The sequence below is a fragment of the Pelobates fuscus genome, chromosome 8 (assembly GCF_036172605.1).
Source record: "Pelobates fuscus isolate aPelFus1 chromosome 8, aPelFus1.pri, whole genome shotgun sequence".
NCBI lineage: Eukaryota > Metazoa > Chordata > Amphibia > Anura > Pelobatidae > Pelobates > Pelobates fuscus.
In genome coordinates, this window is record NC_086324.1 from 96,044,583 (window position 1) to 96,060,289 (window position 15,707).

The 15,707-nt window shown below is 41.6% G+C and overlaps 1 protein-coding gene across 2 annotated transcripts in view; it reads left to right on the plus strand.

The window, feature by feature from the left end:
• The first annotated feature begins 271 nt into the window (after positions 1-271).
• LOC134571673 (putative methyltransferase DDB_G0268948) overlaps positions 272-15,707 on the plus strand; it is a 50,250-nt gene continuing 34,814 nt past the window's right edge. The window contains exons 1-4 of one of the 2 annotated variants that reach the window (XM_063430172.1): positions 272-391; positions 730-785; positions 9,119-9,252; positions 12,738-12,898. In XM_063430172.1, the coding sequence (XP_063286242.1) occupies positions 9,142-9,252; positions 12,738-12,898 (272 nt within the window). In that variant the 5' untranslated portion in view covers positions 272-391; positions 730-785; positions 9,119-9,141. The remainder of the gene's footprint in view (positions 392-729; positions 786-9,118; positions 9,253-12,737; positions 12,899-15,707) is intronic. The other variant, XM_063430173.1, reaches the window with a different exon arrangement.

A 15,707-nucleotide genomic window follows, 5' to 3' on the forward strand; every position in this document is an offset into this window, starting at 1 on the left:
TTTCCATTGAAAAACAAATTATATGCATGTCAACAAACTGGGATTTACACACAAACAAACTGCCAAATCAAGCTGTACAAAATTGTAAGCGCTTTGAAAAGTTGTCTGCAGTGGCACTTTAAACAGTGTGACGTCACCGGGGCATACCATTAATACAATCTGGGTGTTTCCCTATATATTTTACAACAGTACATGACAGTCAACTATATATTGATTTATTTAACTTCCTGATATAATGTATATATCGTGTCTTTGTTTTACTAGTATGCAGCTAGTTTCAGTTCTAAAACGGAAGGATAAGCAGTGCATCATTTTAACGTCTCCCCTTGTTTCTTAGGTTGGGCTTGTCCTGTAGCACATTGTTTGTTCCTGCTTTCTGGCTGTCCTGAATGTAAGTAATGTATGCATTGCATGGTATGGTACAGCTCAGTCACTCATCACCATAGGCTTCATTTATGGCTATTAACAATGCAAGTGCTATATTGTTTAACATGGAGAGCTTAAAACATACTGCTTGTGAAGCAGAACGATCTATCAATCATTCAGTTTTATGGTTACATATTAATATTATTTAATGCAGTGTAAGCATGAAAAGCAAATGTAAACACACCACCACAAATATGCCAAATGCAGTATGCTGCCAGAATAAGGTGAGGCACACCTTCTGTTCTCTTGATATAGAGTTGTCTTGCATTTGCAGCTTGATTTTTGTTTCTTTGCATAATACAGAGTGGAAAGTCTGAGTGACTGTTACAGAAGGACACTTACAGTCTGCAAGAGAACAGGTGGGTAACAGCAAAGTGAATGTATGCAATTTCTTTACCAGCAATTATTTTGCTATATAATTAATCTAACACTTTAATTTTTATGTACGTACCAACAGTATGTACATCTATAGAGTCTAGATTGCAGTGATATGTTACTCAGCACTAAATAAAATGGTTAAAGTGGTACTGCTTTTTGGGTAAATATTGCACAACTCCATGGTTAAATAAAAACTAGAAATTAGTTATGCTTTAAAACAGGGGTGGGCAATCTGCGGCCCTCCAGATGTTTTGGACTACATCGCCCTTGATGCATTGCTAGCATTATGGGAGATGTAGTCCAAAACATCTGGAGGGCCGCAGATTGCCCACCCCTGCTTTAAAACAATGTGGAACAGAGAGAGTGCAACGTGCAAGAGGAGAGCTAACGTCTCAAGGATTAGATGTCACATGCTAATGTCACAAGTGCTGGGGGTACAACTAGCCCCAGCACACAATTACAAATATCTCAGTATGTGCAGTGTTTCAGGCACACCACCATTTGCACAGACAACAGATCTAACAATATATGAATTAGGAACATAGTTATATGGTAAACCTAGTCCCTTAACTGTTGGATTATTCTATACTTGTGTATTAAAGCCATCTTCTAAAATGCAAACAAAAGAAGAAATTACTGCTATAAGGCAAGCCTGTGTGGGCCTTCATATTTCTGTTTGCATTCACAAGGACACATTTATATATCCTGGCACGGGATAAAAAGGGATGTCTCTAATGGCTTGTATACAGCTAATGGCATGTAAATATATACTAAAATGATTTACAAACATCACCCTCATCAACCAGGGCACAAATTTATACCAAATTAGCCTCCATATCCTACCTACTCCTCATCAGGCTAGAGTTAAAGGATCACTATAGTCAACATATAAAAGCAAGAAAGACAGGTCCCCTAGCCTTCTTTCTTGCTTTTATATGAACTTCCCCCTAATAAAAAAATAAATCCGAGCCTTTTTTATCATTAAAACGTACCTCCATTCCAGCGCCAAGCTCCTTGTCAGGCCATGCCCCCTTTCCCATCAAACTTACAAAACTCGCAAGGCCCAATAGGACGCTTCTCTTTGAGAAGCACCATCGCCCTCTGGTGCGCATGCGCGACTTTGCGCTGCACCAATCAGGTTCTTCATAGAGCGGCATTGAATGCTGCTCTATGAAAGAACCGAGCGCTCAACCGCGCATGTGCGCGGTATGCACGTTCGCGAGCTGAGCTGACTGATAGCTCAGCTCGCTGTCTATGCCCGCCCCCTCCTACCGCAACCTTCCAGCCCAAAGTTAGTATACAAACACTAAATAGAGAGGTATATAGTGTTTGTATACAAACACACTCATTTTAAATCAATATTGTTAAACATACACACACACTGTCTATTTCTATCTATTTATTTCTATCTATCTATACCTATCTATTTCTCACACACTCACCCACACTCACTCAGTCACACTCAGTCATCCACACTCACAATCACTCAGTCACCCACCCACACTCAGTCACCCATCCACACTCACAATCACTCACTCACCCACCTACACTCAGTCACTCACTAACCCACAATCACTCACCCACACTCAATCGCTCACCTACCCACATTCACTCACCCACCCTCACTCACCAGACTCAGTCACACTCACCTACCCTCACTCACTCACCCACCCAGACTCAGCCACACTCACACTCAATCACTCACAAAATAAGTTTACTTACAGTTTGGATTCTTCCCATCCTGCTCGGTCTCCGGATCTTATCTCCCACACTGTCGGCTCTCATCACTGACAGGCTCCGAGGTTACTACAGGACATAGGAGACGTGTTCACAGTGCCTCCTATCTCCTGTCTGCTGATAGCACGTTTGATGTCTTCACCCAAGCGTGAAGACGTCAAACGTGAAGATGAATGCGAATTATGCATTCATCAACTCAGAAGTCCCTCTGGGGGCAGTCTGAGTGACTGCAACTGGAGGTGTTCCTAGCTTCCAATGTAAACACTGTATTTTTTTCAGAAAATACAGTATTTACATGAGAGGCTGCAGGGAGCTATAGTTCTCATCTGAACAACCTCATTAAGCTGAAGTTGTTCAGGTGACTATAGTATCCCTTTAAAACGTTGCCACAACCAATACTTTATACACCTTGAATTTACCATTAAAGGGACACGATAGTCATTAAAGAAACTTTAGCTTAAAGGAACACTATAGGGTTATGAACACAAACATGTATTCCTGACCCAATAGTGTTAAAATCACCATAAAGCAAACTTAGCTTATTTCCAGTGCCATGCGGGTCTGCCTGTGCTGGCCCTTCTCCCGAAAAGCCTACTTAGCTGATATAAGAATTGATGATCTCAGCCAATCCAATGCTTTCTCATAGGGGGCGTGGCCAAACACCCCCCTCCCGCCCACTTTGCCAATCAGCATTTCCTCATATAGATGCTTTGAATCTGTTGTTCCCCGGCCCCCACGCATAAGCGGCTGATGGGGGCCCTAAATGAAAAAAGGGGGGTGTGAACCTATTGTCCTCCTCCTCGGCCCCCACCCATGAGCGACTGGTGGGGGCCCTAAATGAAATTGGGGGGGGGGAGACATCTATTGTCCTCCCCCCTGGCCCCCACTCATGAGCGGCGGGTGAGGGCCCAAAATGAAAATGGGGGGACACCTATTGTCCTCCCCCCTGGCCTTCACCCATGAGCGGTGGGTGGGGGCCCTAAATAACAATGGGGGGACCTATTGTACTCACCCTTGAGCGGTGGGTGGGGGCCCTAAATTACTATAGGGGGGGAGCTATTGTCCTTGCCCCAGCCCCCACCCATGAGCAGCGGGTGGGGGCCCTAAATTACAATAAGGGGGGGGCTATTGTCCTCCCCCCGAGCCCCCACCCATGAGCGGTGGGTGGGGGCCCTAAATTACAATAAGGGGAGGGGTCTTTTGTCCTTCCCCCTGGCCCCCACCCATGAGCAGCGGGTGGGGGCTCTAAATGACAATGGGGGGGGGACCGATTGTCCTCCTCCTTTCCCTCCACCCATGGGCGACGGGTGGGGGCTAAGTGTAAAAATACTCCCCCAGGCATGACTAGGGGTCCCCAAGCTCCTTGTTACCCCCCCACCCCCCCAAAATTAAATAAAGCCCTACCTACCCCCCTCACCCTAAAAATAGTGAGGGGGGAGACAATAAAATGAAATACCTGTAAATAAAAAAATACTTACCATTTGATGCCTTTTTTTTCTAAAACCTTTTTTTTCAGCACCAAAAAAGGCCAAACAAAAAGCCATTATACCCGTTGAACTTATCAAATAAAATAAAAAAACCTGAGCAAAAAAAAAAAAAAAAATCTGATGGGGGAAAAAAAGCCTTCCCACGCCCTGCTATATGACTTAGAACGCTCTGATTGGTCGATTTAAGCCAACCAGTGTGCTCTTACACGTAAACGAAGAGACTGACAGGTAAATCTCTACATTTACCTTTTACAGCACCCTATTGGTTGGCTTGAAATTCAACCAATCTTAGTGCTCTGAGTCATTTTACATAGCGTGGGAAAGTTCTTTGGAATTTCCCCATACTGTGTAATTTGACTCATAACACTCATAACACCCTGTTCTTCGTATCTGATCATCGTCCTAACATAAATGAACAAACTTCTCATTCTGTTAGAACGAAATTCAGTAGTTTCGCCAGCGTTATGTCTAAATGACAGGACGTTCGGGAATACTGACAGGAAGCATTGCGAGATCACAGAGGAAAGGTGAGAATTGTGGGAAATTCCGTTGACCACAGGAAATGGAGCACACTTTGCTACTCCGCTGGTCATAGCCAGTCAGGCATATGAAAAATATATAAGACAAAGTAGTCCCTACTTTGTCTTATGTTTTTAAAGAAAACTAGATCAGATAGGAAGAAACAGAGAACAGATCCTGAGAGAGGGAAAGAAGAGGAAGCGATTAAAGGACCACTATACTGCCAGGAAAACAAGCTCGTTTTCCTGGCACTATGTAGTCCTTAGGTCCCCCCAGCCTCATGGCCCCCCTACCGCTGGGCTGAAGGGGTTAAAACCCCTCCAGCCACTTACCTTTATCCAGCAGTGGGCTCCCTCGGCGCTGGTGACCTCTTCTCCCCCTCCGACGTTGGCTCCCAAGTGGAGCCGAAGGCGCATGCGCGGCAAGAGCCGCACACACATTAGAAACGCCCATAGGAAAGCATTACTCAATGCTTTGCTATTGGTGTGAGCGTCTTCTCACTGTGATGTTCACAGTGAGAATCGCGGAAGCGGCTTCTAGTGGCTGTCAGTGAGACAGCCACTAGAGGCTGGATTAATCCTGCAGTGTAAACATAGCAGTTTCTCTGAAACTGCTCTGTTTTCAGCTGCAGGGTTAAAACTAGAGCTGAAGTGGTCTGGGTGCCTATAGTGGTCCTTGAAAGAAAAGTAGGTTCGGCATGACAGTGCTGCTTTAATGGCAGAGAATGTAGCAGTGTAACTGTAGGTTTGTGATCTATACACTAAAACTACTTCATTAAAGGTTTACTTAAAGCACCAAGGCCATTTAGTTATTTGTGTGCAGTGTTTTGATCTGAAATGAACCCCTTAGTTGCCCAAGTTGTAACTCCCCCCTGGCAGCATCATAGGGCTTCATTCACAATTCTGGTTTGGATAATATCAATTCTGTGCTATTTGTTTTGCACAGTGTGCCATTTATTGTCCAAAGCGGTCAGGAGATGCTCTCAGCCATTGTGTGATGACTGGATCATCTTCTGGCATCTACAGAGGCGATAGAAGTCTGGTGGGGACCCAGGTATGAGGAAAAACCATTTCCCCATTACTGTGAAACCGGTCCACTGTACTTCTGGCCTGATATCTACTACAGTAATCGGTATGATGCTTGGATTAACCCTTTAAGCTAAGTTAGTTTTTAAGGTAAGTTGGCACCCAGGACCTCATCACACCATAACAATTTCATAACAACTTACCAACTCTCATTAACCTAAGCAATGCAGGTGATAGCTGAGGACTTTGTCAAATTGAGAGCTGTTTTACATTGCATGGACAAACAGGTTCTGGAGCATAAATGTTATAATACTGCGTCTTGGTAGCAGATGTGCTTGATTTGCTACAAGTATTTAGTGGAGAACACAAGTAATAGTTGAGATGTAAAAGATATGACTGGTAATACCGTGTGTAAGAGATACTACTGGAAAACCTATAGGGGGAAAAAATATTTGTTAGTTCGATGCTTGCTAACTAACTAATGCATTCACATAGCTTTCAGACTTTTAAATGTGTTTTCATTTGCATATTCATAGGGGTACAATGATTGAGAATGTTTCATAGCAAAACCCATTACATCATGTGAGCACAAACACATTTGTCTGTTAGTAGACGTTCTATAATATGGCCTATAAACCAAATTCTTAATTTCAAAAGACCAAAGTACATTCCTATTCATTACAAGTCTCACATTCATTTTGTTAATGCCTTTGTTTTCTCCAGATGGTACACCCCCACTTTGCTTGATATATTCAAATAGGATATCTTGTTTTAAACATTTGTGATCAATTGTAAAAGATAAGCATGCTTTGTCTACAAATTCTTAATTTGACTACTCTCAGGGAGTTGCAAAATAAAATTCATTTCTGTTAATAACTAATTATTAATATATAAGATAAGATAAAAATGCAAAAAGCAGGCATGGTATTTAGTCTCTTATAAAGTCTTCCTTCATTATTTTTAGATGTGGTACAATTAACCCATTTGATGCTCTGGGAGCTAGAAATTTACTGGAACGTATTTATTCAAGATTCTTTTTAAAGGGACTCTATTGGCGCCCAGACCATTTCAGCTGATTGAAGTGGTCTGGGTGCATAGCCCCAGGTCCCTTAACCCTGCAGTAATTACCTTTTGAGGGTTAACTCCCAGGTCGTTCAACTCCCAGGCAACTTTCGGTCACCTAACGCTTGATGTCTTCACGCTATGCATGAAATCATGCAGCGTCATGCAAAACCCATTTGGAAAGCATTATACATGTTTTACTATGGGAAAAATACTAATGCGAGCATGGCCATTGTCGCGTATGCGCATTAGGTCTCGCCTGCCGGCACTTGACTCAGGTAAGTGACAAAAGTATTTTTAAATCCCTTATGCACCTCGAGGGCGGGGAACGCCACAAGGGAGGGGGCACTATAAGGAGCTGTAGTGCCAGAAAAACAATTTTGTTTTCCGGGCACTATCGTTTCCCATTAAATATAAATGCTTAGACAACTAGATAAGGAGAATATTTATGGATCAAAAATTGTGTTTGTGGATTGTAATAGTACCTTTTTAAAACTAGAATAAATGCAGCTTTGTATTCAAACTTTTTTTTTTAAGTTAATCATATTAACAATAGATTAAGCTAACTAGCTGGTACTACGTATTACTAGTAAGACTCTCCCAGCAAAACTACTCAGCTGCGAATAACCAAGATCAGCTATTTTAAGTCATGTCTATGCCAGTCCCATCTATTCATCTACAAAAATGGAAAAGAGATCCAGACTCTGGGTTCTACAGATAAGTCCTACAGTAGAAAAGCTGCCACTCATAATAGGCACACCCCAAAAAAGCCTATAGACAAGGAACTAGAAAATAGAGAAGGGGAGGGTGTTAATCTCCCCTATTGAGGGCGCTAATCACTGTGACAAATAAGATATAGTGTAAAAAACTGCAAATTTATTAATACAATTCATATAAAAATAATGATTATAAAGCAGTACAATTCCAAGACCATCTGCACTGTGAATGTTTACATGGTGTGTTCAATAAAAACATGGCAACATTTCATTCTTTGTGTGTTATTAGTTTAAGCAGACTGTGATTGTCTATTGTTATGACCAATTTGTGCAGAAATCCATATCATTCCAAAGGGTTCACATACTCTTTCTTGCAAATGTGTGTATATATATAAAATTTACCTTTTAATATGTTGAAAATTCTATTTAAATGTTTATCAAAATATTAAATGATTTGGAAAGCTAAGTATGACAATTAAAACATTTTCTTTTTGTAAACACGCGGCCCTCAATGAACATCTTTGCGGCCCGGCAAAGCCGCGAGTACATGCTTAGTGTTAAAGCAGAGTAGACAGCTGCTTTCTCCACTCTGCCCGGGACTCTGAGAGGAAGGTGGATGCAGCGAGGGAGCTCAGTCTTCCTGCTCCTCACTGCTCCCTTGCACGTGCCGTCTGTAGTGATGCCGGGTGCCAGAATATGACGTCATATTCCGTAACCCGGCATCACTAAACTGCGCGCGAGGGAGCAGTGAGGAGCAGGAAGGAGATCTCCAGATAGAAGATCCCCACTGGACCCCAGGGAGAGGCCCCACACCAACTCCCAAAGGTAGCGCCAATAAATAAAATTGTGTGTGTGTGTCGGTTAGTGTTGCGTTGGCCGCTGCTGGACAGTGGAGTACATGGAGGTGCATGGAGGCACGCAATGCCACGTCACATTCCGACAGGATTTCAAGAGGATCCACTTTGGCACAGTGTGCGGACGGCGCCATTTGGGGGATACTGGACTCCGGAGTCGCATACTGGCAGTGGCAAAGTGAGTGGAGTCTGCTTGTTGTCTAGAGGGGGGTGATGGGATTTAGTAGAGGGAGGACTGGGATTTATTAGAGGGGGCTGCTGTTTTTTTTATTTTTTTATTATTACTGTACTTTTCAAAATAAACCTACGTTTCTATGAATTTTTTTTTTTTTTTTTTTTTTAGGGGGGGGGGGGGGGGGGTTGCAGGCCAACCAAAAACCTAAACCTTGTTTATTTGGCCTGTGCTAGACTTTGAGTTGGACATGCTTGCTTTACAGTGACTCACTCATTAAGATGCAAGTATGACATTCCCCATCTGAATGTAAGCTCATTGAGCAGGGCCCTCCACCTCTCTGTTCCTGTACATCCAGTTGTCTGGTTACAATTACATGTCTGATAGTTCACCCATTGTACAGCGCTACGGAACTTGATGGCGCTATATAAATAATAAAATAATAATACATGACTTGGGGGAGTTTGCATACAAAGATTTTACTAATTGCTAGGTCATGCATCTCAGCTAGGGTCCCAGAGCACATGTAAATCTTCCCATGGTACTGGATTTTTTTCACAAAAATATTTTGAGAAAGTTTCTGTCTTATTGATGCACTTTTCTTCCTGAAGGTCCTGTAAATTCACTTTCAGTCCTGTTACCCAGTTTTTTCATGCATCGATCAGAAAGGTTATTGCTGGTAAATTGACAGAGTTTACTGTAATAAGCACTGACTGTGCTTCTCATTGTTTTGTCTGAGCAGGTTCGGAGCTGCTTGTTTCCACTATGGCTACTCGATTGTTTGAGGGGAAAACCCATGCATCTTACTATCAAAAATATAGGTTCTCTCCACCACAAGAGGTCCAGGACTTGATTTTCAACTACATGGGTGAAAGGGTAAGCAGTGTGCACTATTATTTTCATTTTGAAAAAAGTGCAGATTTCAATAGAAATTTACACATTTATAAATTAACCTGGTTACACCCCCCAGGCACCTTTAATTCCTGGTTCGGTTAACTTGGTGGTGCTAAACTCAGGAGGCCGCAATTGCCTTTATCTCCTACCTTGCATAGACTTCTCATTGAGCTGCACTGTTAAGTCTGTGATTGGACAGTCACAGAAAGACTTGCAAATGTAGCAGACATCAGAACTGCAGGTTTTGCAAGCTGTTTTATATACCCCCAATGAAAAAAATAGCATTTTTAAATGTGTGCAAGTTTTCATCTGGGGTATATCTACTAAACTGATTTCTTTTTAAATTGTGTATTTGGTCAGTGAAGTGTCTCTTTAAATTACATTTAATTTTATTTAAATTGACTACCTGCATTTCAAAATAATTTTTATTATGTTTACTTATCCACTATATTTAATAAATAATTATTTTAGAAGAGTGAGAAATAAATGTAAAAATCAAAGTTCTTTTTTATCCTAGAACTTCCAGCTTAGCTCTCTGTCAATCATTGTTCTAAGTCTCTGTCATTTGACACTGGCCACCAACATAGAGAGAATACGGAGAAGAGAGGAAATTAAAACAATATTTAGATTTCAAGAGACCAAAAAACATATATATACCAAAAGGATATATAAAAGGGTGGTGTTAAATACACACAGACGATCTATATGCCAAATATACAACCTGAAAATAAGGATATGTAAATATAGAGCCAGAGCACTTGGGAGAGAGAGAACTTACAAGATGAATAAATGAAATGGACCCTCAGGGGTATTTATCCAAGAGAGCTGATGTCTTCAGGTTCGGCTCCCCAAAGGGATATAAAGAGAAAGTATAAATATATTTGTGGTCGGTTAATATCGTATAGTGAAATACCTTGTGATTGGAATTAAGTCGGTGTGGTGTGCCGGAACCGACGTAGAGGGTAGGCCTGAAAAAGAGGGCCCCCCTGGATGAATTGTATGAGAGGGAGAGGTGGGTGGGGTGAACAGCGTGCGTACGGCAGGTAGGAAGGGGGGGGGAGTAGCGTTTATATGGAACGCTTAACTCCTCCCACAAATACAGGCCTTACGGCCTTAAAACATATGATACATTTACTTCCAGGCTGCACTTACACATTGGAAAATGCAGGCTTATCTCCACTTGCAAGTGGACCAAAGGAATATCTTCCAATCTCGTGGTTCTTATCAGCGAGATAAAGTGCAGATCGACATACATTTTTTTATATTTCTCCTCTTCATTTGCAATGTCTGCTATGGATGTGCCTGGACTGAACTGGAATATGATGTAATAAGTTAAATCTTTGATAGTAATTTAAAACAAAAATGGGCAGCGCTGGGGAAAAAAAAGCTTAGCAATGGTTAAATTGTTTTATTTAATAATGTACAGATTTCAGGAACAATATATATATATATATATATATATATATATATATATATATATTTGTATAAATCAGGGGAAACCATCATATATCACTCCTGATATTTACATTACAATAAGGAGACTTCATGCACTAATTCTAACAGAGGACTAATTGCACATGTATACATCCGGAAATCAGTAAAAAAAAAAATTTTTTTTTTTATTCTTTATTTTTAGTTGTGCATAATATAACATAACAGACAATGCTTACAGTGTCACAACGGCACTAGCAAGCTGAGTAGAGCATAGTTATTTATATATGACAGAGTAGGCTGCACATTTTTATAGGTTTGGAGAATCATGAGTATTACATAAACGTGTAGAACATTGTGTATATATAGGAGGGGTTGAACAATTTAAATGAGCCAGGCATGCCATATACAATCGTCTGTGAATAAGTAAGATTTCTAAATTTATTTTATGGCATGTCCTGCAGGCATGGCTATGGAGACAGGTAACATGAAGTAAACATGAGGGAAACTTGTGAAGTTAACTACCGGCCGCGCTCAGACACACTGTGTTCGCTGTGGTACGGTTCAGCTATTTGAGGCGTCTAATCATATACATTAGTTAAACTGTCTGGGTGCTTGTCCTTAAAATCAGCCTTACGATGCTCGCAAACTATTATGACAGACTGATCTATTGTGGACAGAAATGTTAAACACTAAATCACCCTGCTATAACTAAGGTCAAGCGTTAAGTGTTACTGTAGATGTAGTCACATGTTGCCTTCCGGCATATAGTCATTATGGGCTCTTTGTGTTTGAAGTCTTATATCTCACTAAGAGTTTAACCGGCAGGTTGAGTCGGAGTGCATCCTTTAGCCGATTCCGCTTGCGGGACATGCAGATGATGCCTCCGCCCAGCTTCTGCTGTTCGAGTTAGGGCTCTGCCAATGATTTCTGCTCGGTGGGTGCCTCAGGAGGTTGGTGCAGTGGTGCTGTGTTCGCCCAGATCCTCCCACCATTGTTGTCGCTGCTGTGCTTCTCTGGGTCTCCGTACCGTTCGCCGTAGGGCCATGGGCTTTCCGAAATTCTTTCCTGCTGCCCCTCCGGGTGTGTGGGTGTTGGGTCGGTTTTCGGCCTCTCAGGCCTCCTTGCACAGTGGAAGGGTGAGTGCTTGGGGCAGTCGTTTGTGCCCACGGTGCATTGTGCGGGGTTGTGCGGTGTCGTTGGCCCTGCGTGCGCCGATTTGTTTTTGCGTCGGCCATTTTGTGCTCACCTCGTGGCTGCTTTGTTGGACGGACTCCATGTATATTTTCAATGTGGCATTGCATGCACCGTTCCAGCTTATGCCAAAATGCTGTAAAGATCGCCTCTAGCCTCACTGTGTAGTCAGCCTGTTCTGAGCGGCAATCGGCAGGTCCCTCTGTGCTCTCCCTGGGTTGATCAGGAGCCATCACGGTATCTGTCCCAGGGGCACTCAGAGTCTGGTAAGTTACAGTCTTTATTGTGGGGGTAATCGTCCCCAGCGAGGACCGGGATGACCCCCGCCGGTCCATAGGGGGGGGGCAGCAGGGCTGTGTTGGGCTCTCGTGTTGGAGCATGCCCTCCGCCGGGAGATCGTCCGCCTCCCCCAGACATCAAGCTCCACTCTAGATTAGGCCGCATGGCTGGTATAGGCACTTCTGTTGAGTATCGGTCCGAGGCAGGAATCGTCCTGTTCCTTGGTCGTTCCTTCATCGCTTTCTGGGCACCGTGCGCCAGTGGCTTTAGTAGTTTGGTCATAAATCGCTTATGTTAGCCTGCTGGTGCCGGAGCTCTCAGAATACACGGCCGGCCATCTTGGCTGTCAGGCCCCGCCCCCGGAAATAAGTATACTTGTCTGTAGAATTTACAATCTGGGTGGAAATGGAAGGCAAAAAGGTTTCAAATTAATCCTAGGGATGGTGTCAGAGTACTGTAGGCAGCCTAAACACTACAGGAAGCAGTAATGGTTATTTTGCTTAGAGTACCTCTTTAACTCCTTTTAATTCTACTTTATTTCTCTTTATTTTGCCCACCTTTAGCTATCAAAACCTTATGGGTTTGCAGTGGATGTTGGATGTGGAACAGGACAAAGCACCAGAATCTTGGTTCCTTACTTTGAAAAGATCTTGGGGACCGATATCAGTCCTGCTCAAATAGAAGAGGCTAACAAAGCTAATGATATCTCAAATGTTACTTATAGGTAAGTGATCTACATTGCCATGAGAGCCACATACTGAATGGGTTAAAAGCATCTGGCTGCAGACAGGAAATTTTGGACTGCACACTACTTAACAATGTCCGGATTTTGCAATTCAGGCTTGACCAATGCCAGACGGATGAAATAAGACCTCAATGTTACTATAAGAGAAGCAGGTGGGGTTATGACTACTAAATGTTTGAAACTATTGTCTGCCTGCCACTGCTGTCCAGTCTCTAGGAATGCATGATCCCATAAGTATGGGGCCTGTGAAAATCACATTGGAGGGCATAGTCCCCATCATTTGTGGAAACCAAGCAGGGGACTTAAAAAAACAATGGGGTTTGACAGATCCGCCCGCACCCTTGCTTAACAGGGGGCATGTGGGGCATATTATATCCGCCATTCCCCACCTATAGGAGGTGGGTGGGGACGGGACCTTATATATAATATTCAGTGCGGAGGACCTAGTGTCTCAGCCTCCACCCATGGGTGAGGACTCAAAATAATTTATGGGGAGTGAACATGCCATTGTCCCCCACCGTGAAATATTGTCATGCCCTCACCCCCAGGTGGCTTGGGGTCCTTAATCCCACCCAAATAGCCACCCCCATAAAAATAAAGAACCCTACCTACCCTCCCACCCTAATAATAGTTGGATATGAAATATAACTAATACCTCTAAAAGAATTTTTAAAAAAATACTTGCCACCTCAAGTCTTCTTTTTTTCTAACTCTTCTTCTTTTTCTTCTTTAGCCCCAAAAAGTCCAAATTATATTGCAGGATTCCTGACACAACTAATGAAAAGAAAAACAAAACAAAACATGAATTGCAGAAAAATAAAAAATCCAATGGGATTTTAAAAATCCAATGGATTATTTCAAATGCCTTCTTGATTTAAAAGCGGTTACTCGTTTAGGTCCAGTGTATTCCTCTCACATTGTATAGTGTTTAAAGGTTAAACTAACCGTTAATATTTGCCAGCTCTTTTACGTTGTTGCTTGTTGATGAATAATATCATCTGGAGATAGCCAATGGAAAAAGGTGTACTGCAAGGCCGAGCGTACACCCTTCAAAATGTAGTCTGCACTACTTTCACCAAAAATAACATCAGATGTTCATCTAAAAATGATAAAGGGCATTTAATTAAGCAAATGACAGCAGTTGTTCAGTGTTGACATTTTTGTTATACTGCAGCTTTTAACTAGATGGCAAACCACAGCATATTTGTTGTGTAATGTAGTTTAGTGTAGCCTGCAGGTTTAAAGTTTGGCAATAAGTATCAGAATTTGTTGCTGCTTTGTGAGCTAAATTTCTGGGATGTATGTGTATATATTAGGTGTAACACATATAACTTTACATGAATTATGCAAATTAAGAAATCAGGACATTTGACAGTGTTAAAAAAAATAATCTAATTGAGTTGTAATTTCGTATAGGAAGATCACGCCATGCAAACCTAGTTTGTATTATTAGGAGAATATTTGAGATGCATTACATGTGGACTGCTTATCTAGATATTTAGAAAGTCTTTGATACTGTTCTAAATGTGAAAAAAAAAATTGTGCTAGGAAAAGTTTGAAAAGTGCAATCAAAATGTGTGAATGTGTTTTCACCAGTTAATTCTGTGGGGAATGCTGTGTTCAGCTGTATGGTCACTAGAGAAAAATGTTAGAATCAGAAAGTTTATGGCATTCTGAAGAAGAAAACACAAACAAACCAGGAGAAGCCAAGAGTTACCTATACTCTAGTTCAAATTGCTATGTTCTTCTGAAGGGCTCTGTCACTTATGTGATTCTTTGCATATTTTGCAATCTCTACTATATGAGTGCTGTCATCTTTCTCCTGACGTTCATCATCAGCTCCTGAAGCTCTATCCTTCAGGAGCCTGCATCACTGACTTATTATTTTGCATGTGTGAGAGTACAACATAGTTTTCTAGAGGCAGAATTTATCTTGCGATGCACATGAAGAATCCTTTATCCCAGCAGCTGTCGCTAGAGAGCATATGAATATAGAACAGTACACATCTAACCTTTTTGGTTTGGCATACAGTATTAAGTAGCAGCCAGAGCACCCTTAAAGGGAAACTCTAACAACCAAAATAACTTTAGCCTAAAGCAGCAGTTTTAGTGGATAGATAGTCTTATTGCTAATTTCTCTGCTGTTTAGGAATTTGTTTCTGTTTCTCCAGCCCTAGCCACACCTCTCCTGGCTGTGACTCACACAGCCTCCATGAAATTTTTTTTTGATATTTAATCATTTCTTACTGCACAGAGTATATACCATACTTGGGAAGTAGTTTTTTTTTTTTTTTTATCTCCTGCTTAGTTAATTGAACTTTAGATGACACAGAGGAGGCAATTGCAAGTTCCAGCAGGCTATGAAAAAGCAGCGGGTAATTCACCCATATTGGAATATGAGGAAAAGAAGGATAATCCATATTCACTCTTTATTAATATCCTGGAACTTAACCATTGGACTGTGTCCTTGGAAAATAATATAGTTACCCCTCTCTTCTTTTTATCTGCAAGTGAACATTTGAAAATAAGTGGAGAATGTTAATTTTTTTGAAAGAACGTATAAAAGCATTTAATCTGTATGCTTTCTTTAAATAAAAAATGAAGCAGAATTATCCTTTTTTTTTTTTTTGTAGGATTTGAGACTATTAATTGCCTACTTTTTTCCCCTTTGCCCTCTCTTCTCTTTCACTCCACCACATTTATAGTGACTTGATATTTTAGACCACTATACCACACCTACAGTCTAGTCACATATGGATGATAACACTATTAAAAGTTTTAGAGGCTG